Source organism: Ciconia boyciana, chromosome 24 (assembly GCF_034638445.1).
Source record: "Ciconia boyciana chromosome 24, ASM3463844v1, whole genome shotgun sequence".
Lineage (NCBI taxonomy): Eukaryota > Metazoa > Chordata > Aves > Ciconiiformes > Ciconiidae > Ciconia > Ciconia boyciana.
The window spans coordinates 5,180,768-5,189,861 of record NC_132957.1 but is presented as its reverse complement, the minus strand read 5'-3'; the positions used below and the strand labels follow the sequence as shown (position 1 = coordinate 5,189,861).

Here is a 9,094-nt window from a genome sequence, read left to right as displayed (position 1 = left end):
CGATGCTGCCCAGACACATCAGCATCCCACCCACGCGGGGCAAACACAGCACCCCCCTCCCAGCCCCTTCAAGATGGGAGGAACCCCCCAAAAAAATCACACCTTGGGGGACCCCCAAACCCCTCACCTTGGAGGGGAACCCCAAATTCCCCACTTTGCTCCCCAAAGACCAAGTACAAACCTCTGTGCTGGCTCCTGCTCCCCTTCATGCTGCCGATCCAGTTCTTCCCCAGCAGACCACAGGATTTATTCGTGAGGGACCCCTGCCCTGAAGAACATCACGCAGGACCCCCCCAAAATCCCCAGGGTTTCCAAAAACCATCCAGTTTTAGGTGCCTTATAGGGGCTTAATTTTTTGGGACTATATCTCCCACTCGGCTTCATCTCCCCCCCATCGCCCCAGGGTGGGCTTCAGCATCGCTGCAGGATAAGCCCCTTTCCCCACTCATAGCAAATCCCCGGCGTTGTAAGAAACATCTTTTATTGACTTCAGTTAATTTGTTTAGTATCATTGAACAAGGATTATATTTTTCAGTGAATCAATCTAAATGACAAATCCCCGGCTAATCCTGCCTCTGTCTGTTTGCACGGTGGATACCCCTGAGAAGCAGAGCCTTGGGGGGGGACACATGGATACCCTGTGGCCTCCGATCCCATGCTGGCAGTCCCATGGGCACGGGATCGGAGGCCACGAGGCGTCCCCCAATCCCTCCGAGGTGGCTCTGCCCCACCATGTGTACCTTCCTCTGGCACAGCTCAGCCCTGGGGACAAGGACCCCCCCCCCCGAGCAGCATCACCCCTTTCCAGCCAGATTTTGGTCCCCGCCAAAGTCTTCCTCTCCCCCAAAACCTGGCTTAAAAAAAAAAAAAAATAGTGAGGCACAGGAACATAGCGAGCATGGGCAGGGGGATGCTGGCACCCGTCTTCCCCAGTGTGGGGAGGGTGGTGGGTGCTGGATCCAGCCCCGGGGGGGGGCGGTCACAGCACCAAGCGAGGCAGCAGGGAAGGGCTGGGCTGGATGCACCCAAAAAGGACCGTTCGGTTTGCACCCTGCATGGTGCACGGCCCCGGCCTCCTGCCCGTGTACCCCCATCCCCTCCCCTGTACCCCCCCGTGCCCCGACAGCGGAGATGCTTCAGTGGAAAGTGCAGGGAGGGGGCTGGGACCCGGCCTGGACAAGCCCGGTCCCCAAAAAGGGGCTGCTCCAAGCTTGGCACTTCAGTCCTTAAGGCTGGATACGGCCCGGCCAGGCAGGGGCAGCCCCTGGGCAGGGCACAAAGGGGCTTTAAAATGACCCTTTTTCCACGATTGCCAGGGCTGGGGGGGGGAGGGCAAAGGCAGGGGGTCCCACAGCAGGACCCCCCAAAGGATGGCTCTGGGCAGCTGGCAGCCCCCCACGCCCCAGCCCAGCAGGTCCCACCTCCCCGAGCCTCCTGCCATCTGAAATTCAGATTTGGAGGGGCAGCCAGAGGACAGCGTCCCCCTCCCCAGGCTCCAGCCCGGCTCCGAAACAGGGGCAGAGCAAGGGACCAGCCCCGGGGGATGCTCCAAGGTCCCCGGGGGAGACCTGGGGGGCCAGGGAGCTCCGCTTCATGGGGGTTCGGAAGAGTTCGGTGTCCGACAGCAGCAGCATGGCCAGTACCTTCAGGTTCAGGAGGACAACGCCGCAACCCCGCTGCTTTTGGGGGGAGCTGTGGCAGACGGACGAGCTATGAGACAGCTGGGGGGCTGGGAGCCGGCACAGTCTGGGGCTCCCCGGGGACGGCACCGTCTCAGGGCGCTGGAGGGAATCCAGGTCCAGCTGCTGGGGGTCCCCGGGGTGTCCCTGGGGGGAGAGGCTCTGTCCCCTACTGCCCCGTCCCGTAGGGCCAGTTGAAGGTGCTCCCGGACAGCAGCATGTCCCTGATTAGTGTTTCGATGGGCGTCTTCCCCACCAGCCTCATGAAGAAGAGCTGGGAGATGAGGGCGGCCGGCACGGCTCGGAGAGCCGGCAGCCGCAGCAGGAGCCGGCCGAAGCGCTGGGGCTGTGACGGGTACTGCGAGCGCACGTACTCGGTGAGGGCCACCTGCGCCTTCTCCTGCAAGCTCTCCACGTGTGCCGGGTCCGAGAGGCCGCAGGCATCTGCGAGAAGGATGGGATGGAGAGGGGTCAGTGGTTGGAGCCCCCCGCCCCTCTCTCCCCAGCCGACCATGCTCCTGCCTGGCTGCTCTCCTTGCCGAATTAGGGATGCAGCCGGCTGCAGCACCGCAGCACGGTGCAAGACCGTGGCTTGGACCGCTCCGGCTGCAAAGGGCTGCTGCAGGCTTGTCCCCACCAGGAAGGACCAGGCGTTTCTGCAGCATGAGATGAGCATGGACGGACCGAGGGACAGGGCTCCCCGAGACCCCCCCGGTGCGTGGCGGGTATTTGTGTTACTCCAGGTCTCATTCCCATCGTCCTGGGGAAGCTCAGCCCAGACGGACGAGCTGGGATGCTGCAAACCATGGTGGAGAAGCACCACGACACAAGGAACCTCTGCCACCCCCCCCATCCTCCCCCCAGGAGCCACACAATGCTCTCTGGACCCCAAACCCCCAGGGAAACGGGGGGCAGATGCTCCCTGGGGGGCTCATGGGCTCCATGGGGCAGACATGGGGACAGAGCCCGGTCGTGGCACCAACCTACCCGGCGTGAAGAGCGCGATGGCTTTGAGGCAGCTGTACTCAGCCGAGTCCACCTGGAGCCGGTTGAGCTTCTCCACCTGATCCTGAAAGATGCGGATCTGGTCCATGAAGGAGACGACGCGGTCCGCTGACATAGGGGAGGCGTGGAAGCCGGCGGCAGCCAGCAGCGGGGCCATGTGCAGCGGCAACGCTGACTGCGCCGCGTTGAGGACGAAGAGCTCGCTCCAGCTGAGCCGTAGCAGGGCTACTTGGTCGGAGACGGGCAGCTCGGGGAAGAAGGGGATGTTCCGGGCCCATTCCACCGTGCTGAAGAGGAGGCGGGCGGCCAGCTCGCAGATGTTGTCGATGCCCATGACGCTGCCCTGCTGCGCGTACTGCGAGCCGTAGCGGGCGGCGGGGTAGGGCTCGGCCCGCAGCAGCTGCGAGATGAGCTCCGACACCGGCTGCCCGTTGAAGTACTCCCCGCTGGGCATGGTGTTGGGGCTGGTGCTGGAGTGGGTGGGGGGGATCCGGCCCCGCTGCACGGCTGGGGGGGGGGGGGGAGAGGAGAAGTGGTGTCTGCCTGCTTCTGTATCCTGCTGCATCCCCCATCCCGCTCCCGGGGGGGCACTTGGGGCTCCTTCTGCCCCATGCAGGGTGAGGAAGGATGGGGATGCTCCCCACACCCACCCAGCATCCTGGCATCCCCGGCAGGGCCGGATCCTGCCACCCCAGGGGAACAATGGGTGGCTTTCAGGCGCTCGGGGAGAGCGGGTTGGTGTGTGCCACCCGCTGCGCCCGCCGGCGAGATGCCTGCGAGAGCTACACTAATCTATTTAGCATCCCGGTGATTCACCAGCAGCTCCCAGGCTGCCGACGCCACGGCTTGGCCATGGCCTCCGACCAGCAGCCGGGCTGGGCCAGCATCCATGCCACCTCCTCCTCTGCAAGGACCCGGCGCAGGAGCAGCCGCAGCTCCGGCCGTGCCGTGCCAGACCGGGTGCCTTGCCGGCACCAGAGCCCCCCCCCGCCGGCTGCAGCGGAGCAGGGCGATTGCTACCCAAGGTCATCACATGGCGGCAATCGTTTATTTGCAAATAAAACGTCCATCTTGGAAGCATCGTTAACCCTGGGGCACTCCCCCTCCTAATTGCATTCAGGGAGAGCCATTTTTCAGCTCCCCCCCTCTCCCATTAGCACCCACTATTTGCTCAGTCCCTAGTAATTAATTTATGGGCTGTTCATGAGCCACTTAAATGAGAGCTCTAAATCATGCTAAGTGGCAATAATGCCATCTTGACTCCTCTGGAAAAGAGGGAATTACTGTCCTGCTTCCAGTATCCTTCCCCCCTTGCTCCTCACATTAATGCCACCTGCCGCTGAGCAGCCCCGGCACCGCGGCAGAGCCCACGCCGAGCCCCACCATCTCCATCCCCCGTGTGTGCCTTGGCACGGCCCCATCCTGCCCGCGGGGATTTGAGATCCCGGCTCTGCTTTGGGCTAAACCCTTGGTCCCATTTGCAGCAGCCTGGGAAAGCATTTGGGGTTCGCACCTCCTGGGTGATGGGGAGCGAGCAGAAAGCCGCCCGAGGATTGGCACGGCTCTGGCCGCGCCGGGAGCCCGTCCCAGCCGACCTCCACCGCGCCTGGGGCACCAGGGCTGTCCCGGCTCCAGGTGTGTCACCTTATCAGCTCAAGGCTCCAGCTTTTCCAAACAAACACCACCTGCACTGCCGGCACCGAGGGCAATTCAAGGAGGAAAAAAAAAAAGGGGGGGGGGGGGCAAATGGGGGTTTTTGCTGCAAACAGGGTTCCAGGAGAGGTGGGAGCGCGCCCGGCCGCAGCCGGAGCAGAGCGGGCACCGGCAGCCCTCAGCTGGCACTGCAGCAGCCCCACGCTGCAGTAGTGGGGTTCACCGGGACCCCTCAGGAACCATCCCCGTCCCCACGGTGTTGGCATTACCTTCCTTCCTCATCCCCACGCGGAAACACTTCTTCAGGCGGCAATACTGGCATTGGTTGCGGTGGTGCTGGTCGATCTGGCAGTCGCGGTTGGACCTGAGGGCAGGACCGGGCAGATGAGGTGGCGGGGAGGAGCGACACGATGCCGCCGGGGGTCCCTGCGTCCCACCGAGCTGCTCCGCCACCCACCTCCCCGCCACCCTCGGGCAAAGCCTTGGCCACCTCCGCACCGGCCGCGGCCGTGCCACGCCGGCCCCCGGCGTACAGACACCGGCACTCCCAGGCGGCACTCAGATGCTATGGAAACAGCGATTTCCTACAGCAGGGGCTGCCAGTTCGTGTTGCCAGCGATGCCCAGGGCTGTAGGAAAGCCGGAGAGACCCCTGGGATGCGGGGCTCCCATCCTCGGGGACGCGGAGGGATGGGTGCCGGGGAGCGATGCCCTGTGTCCCGGCACGCGGAGGGGGGAAGCGACGGAGCAGCCCCCGGCCTCGCCGCCAGCCGTGCGAGGAATTTCAACTATTTCCTACGGGGTCCGGGGCTGCCCCCGCAATGCTGAGCCCGCAACCCCTCGGGCACAGAGCGCTTGCAGGCGTCCCCCTCGGCGGTGGCAGGGCCACTCCGTGCTCCGGTCTGGCCTCAACCGGACCCTGCGAGCGTGGCAAAGCAAAAGCCGGTGGCTCTGGAGCAGCGGTGCAGGTGCCCCCGGCCCTGGCGTGGGGTCTGCACTGGCCGGAGGGATGCTTTGCCCCCGAGCAACCTCGGAGCCTGCAAAGGGGGTAATGGCACACGGGTCCTGCCCCGGGCAAGGAGCCGCGGGCACTGGGCAGCCCCTGCACCATGCAGCCAGGGTACCGACCACCGCCAAAGCCAGCCGCCGACCTCTGCTCCCGCGGCATGGCGGGGAGCGACACGCTGGGACAGGCTGCGGCATCATTAGCGTCCAAACCCCCCAGCCCCGATTCCCAGGGGCCACTCGCGCTCACGGTCCCCACACAGCCGAGCGATGCAGCGGGGCACGGGTGACACTGGGCGCTCGTATCCCACCCGAAGGCTGTGGCGACAAACGGGGAAGAAGGGGGTTATGAGCAAAACAACGATAAATTAAGGCATATAAAGCAGCAGCCAGGAAAGCGCAGGCAGGGCTGGGTCGCGCCGGCGTCCGGCAGCAGCTCGGCTCTGCCTGGGAATCCTGACACGAATCTCCTCATCCCTACACGACTCCAGAGGCGAGGCAGGCAGGGATTCCCGCCGCGCTCAAACCGGAATTAATTCACCCCGAACATCACCAGTGCGCTTAGCACATTTTAAAACGTGTTGCTGATAAAAAGTTATTCCAGCGGAGAAGCGATAGCTAATCAAAACGTCAGATTACATCTTCATCAGCTGCCTGCGCCGCGGCAGGGGCAAAGCTCCCGGCACCGCAGCCGAACCTCCCGGCGGGGGCCTGGCTGACCCTCACCGTGGCCCCAAGGCACCGTCCCCAGCACCAGGAAAACCCAAAAATCATCTCAGCTCCCGCCAGCGGCTCATAGCAAGTTTCCCAACTGATAGGCTGCAGCGACCTGGGAAACTGTGAGAATACAAAAGGCGTATACTGTGCTAATTATGTAATTAGAACATGTAATTATTTAGTGCAAGAACTAAACTGAATCCAACTCACTTTTAATATTCAAATTAGAGCAATCTTGGCTTGATGCTGCTTTTGACTCCTCGAACAAAGCAGATGCCAGGGCTGCCGGGGGAGCATTGTTCCCAGCCCCTCCGACACTTTACTCCCTACTTGGAAAACCAACGTTTTTCTATTGCACCAAACCACTTCCCAGCAAAAACGGGGGGAAAAGAACCCCAAACACCTGCAGTAGGTGCCCAGATACCAGTGACAAGCCCAGGATAAAATCTGGGATGCTCGTAGCCCCTCCATCGCCCCCGCACCAAAGCGGCATCTGGGACGCAGAGCCCTTCCCTCTCCCGGGGAGCCCTGATTTGGCCTTTCCTTTGTTCCAGGAAACTGGAATTTCTCAAAAGCCATATGTATTCCCCATCTTCAAATCATTAATCCCGAGCAGCCACTCGGCCGAGTCTGCTGATCGGATCCTGCTGATCAGATGGGGAAACTGAGGCAGGGCCAGGGATGATGCGCACGCTGCAGCCGCACACGCTGCATCCACGGCAGGCGATGGGGAGGACGCTGCAGGACCAGGGGCAACGGGAACTGAACCCTGCCCCACGCCGGCAGCTCCACGGCCACGAGCGGCTCGGCTGACGTCAGCCAGGACCCGGCAGCGCCGGTGCCGGGAGCTGCCAGGAGAGGAGATGCTGCGCACGGGGGAGGACGAATCTAGGCCGCCCAAACGAGAGCAAGGCGGCTCGGAGACGGCTCCCGCCGCAGGAGCAGCACTGCCCCTTCCCTTCCGCGGCGTCTCAGCACCACGAGACGAAGCTCAAAGCAGCCGGCCCCCCTTGGGCGGGGAGAAAGCGGGGTGCGGAGGTGGGGTGCCCCTCTCCCAGCTCGCCCGTGGGGCGCCCACGGCTGGGATGCGGGTGCCATCCTCGCAGCACCCTCGCTGGGTTAGCAGACGCCGCTGGAAGTGCTTGCGCGTAGATCCAGACCTGCGAGTGAGCCCCTATATACACATTTACCTCCCCGGGAACAGCCCAGAGCCGGGGGTCCCCCACGCGCGCCAGCCAACTCGATGCTCGTTTCGAGCCCAACAGAAACTCCAGAGTTATTTGCAGCTCCAAACTTCGCAGGGGTCGGATCCCAGTCCTCGCTGCCGGGCCCGGATCTGCTGCAGCACCGGCCCGAGCGCGGGGGCCGGCGGGGGCTGCAGCCCCTCTCCCCGGCATCTCACCGGAGCAGCGTGAAAGCTCGGCGCCCGCAGCATGCCGGGCTCTTGACACCTCCGGTTAAAATTATACTCGCTGCCGCACTGGTGCTTTCTCCGGGTAGAGAGGCCGTGACCGAAGTGACTCACAGCCACCGCACGTTTTCAGGCATTAGCCTGGAACGGCAATTAATGCCGGAGCAGAGCCGGGCGATGACGAGGACCCGGACACCGGCTGTGCCCCACGGCCCAGGGGACGGGGCAGCCATCCCTCCGGGGGCTGGGGATGCACCGGGCAGAGGGGCTGCTGCTGTGGGGCGCAGAGCGCGGAGGGACCCCCGCGCTGCACCGGGGGCCACCGTGCAGCCGCATCGGGGCCCCCCCCCTTTAGTGCTGCAGCCACGGCAGGGCCAGCACGGGGGCCACCGCAGAGCCACGCGCCGGGGGCCACCCTCGAGAGCCGCAACCGTGCCAGGGCTCTGCCACCCCGGGGGTCCCCGCCGAGCCCCCCCCGCCCCCCCGCCGCTCCCCCAGCCCCTACCTGCAGGTGTAGCTGAGGTTCCTGCGGATGCTGCGCTTGAAGAAGCTCTTGCAGCCCTCGCAGGTGAAGACCCCGTAGTGTTTCCCGCTGGACTTGTCCCCGCACACCACGCAGTCCACCGGGGCCCCGGCCCGCTCCTCCTCGCCGTGCTCCGCGTCGCTGCCGCCGCCCGCCGGGGACGCCGCCTCCTCGCCGCCGCCGCCGTTGGGCTCGCCCCAGCCGCCGGCCACCATGGCCATGGCTCCGCGGCCCCGGGGCTCAGCGCCGGCCCCGCCGCCGCATGGAGCGGCGCCCGGTACGCGGCGCCCGGCGCCTCCCGGAACGAGTTGAGCAAGTTTTTGGGGGATGGCGGCCGGTTTGGGATTTTTAGGGTTTTTTTTTTTTTTTTTTTTCCTTTCCACCCCCCTATCCCAGGGTTCCCTCCCTCCTCCCCCGTTAACGGGGGGGCCCCGCGGAAACTTTGCGGCGGCGGGAGCGGGGCGCGGCGCGGCGCATCCCCCCGCGGGGCGCGGCGGCTCCGGGCGCGGCGGCCGCCCCGGGGCTCGGCCGCATGCGGGGGCCGCCGCTGCCCGCCCCCGGTGGCTCCTCCGCTCCGCGGCACCGGCAGGGAAGGAGGAGGAGGAGGAGAAGAAGGAGGAGGAGGAGGAGGCGGCGCTGCCCCGGCCCGCCCTCGCCCCTACGGGCCCTGCCGCCGCCGCCGCTGCATGCAGCCCGGTCCGGGTCCGGGTCCGGCGGGACCCGCTCCGCCGAGCCCCGGGGCTCTCCCCGCCTCCCGCGAAAGAGCAAAGTTCAGCCGCTGCCGCGGTGGCCGCCCTGGATGCTCCTCCCCGTCCTCCTCCCCTTCCGCTCGCCGCCCGCCGGGTCCTGCCCCGGCCCCGGCCCCGGCCCCGGCGCAACCGGGGAGGGGAGGGGAGAGGAGGGGGGGGCCGGGCAGGCAGCCCCGCCGCACCGCAGCGGAGCGGGCAGGGCGGGTCGGTAGCCGGGGCTGGGCTCGGCAGGCTCCGCGGGCCGGTGGTACCGGTTGTGGCGGAGGCGGGCACGGCCCCGGTGCGGTACCGGGTACGGGCAGGGCGATGGCGTGGCCTGGCCGCCGCGATGGAGCAGGCGGTTTGGCTAGCGG

The 9,094-nt window shown here is 65.6% G+C and overlaps 1 protein-coding gene across 1 annotated transcript; it reads right to left on the bottom strand.

The window, feature by feature from the left end:
• Positions 1-464: 464 nt before the first annotated feature.
• NR2F6 (nuclear receptor subfamily 2 group F member 6) lies at positions 465-8,798 on the bottom strand. The gene is made up of 4 exons (XM_072845257.1): positions 7,975-8,798; positions 4,607-4,701; positions 2,667-3,191; positions 465-2,123 (listed from the first exon to the last, which is right to left on the bottom strand). Exons 1-4 carry the CDS (start codon positions 8,211-8,213, stop codon positions 1,849-1,851), a joined length of 1,134 nt encoding a protein of 377 aa, XP_072701358.1. The 5' UTR covers positions 8,214-8,798; the 3' UTR covers positions 465-1,848.
• Positions 8,799-9,094: the final 296 nt, after the last annotated feature.

Bases quoted from the DNA above. Each gene is read 5' to 3' on its own strand.
- NR2F6 (XM_072845257.1), bottom strand. From the start codon at position 8,213: ATGGCCATGGTGGCCGGCGGCTGGGGCGAGCCCAACGGCGGCGGCGGC. The intron at 4,702-7,974 runs GTAGGGGCTGGG...TCCTGCCCTCAG, and splicing joins AACCTCAGCTACACCTGCAG to GTCCAACCGCGACTGCCAGA. The intron at 2,124-2,666 runs GTAGGTTGGTGC...TCCTTCTCGCAG, and splicing joins CATCGCGCTCTTCACGCCGG to ATGCCTGCGGCCTCTCGGAC.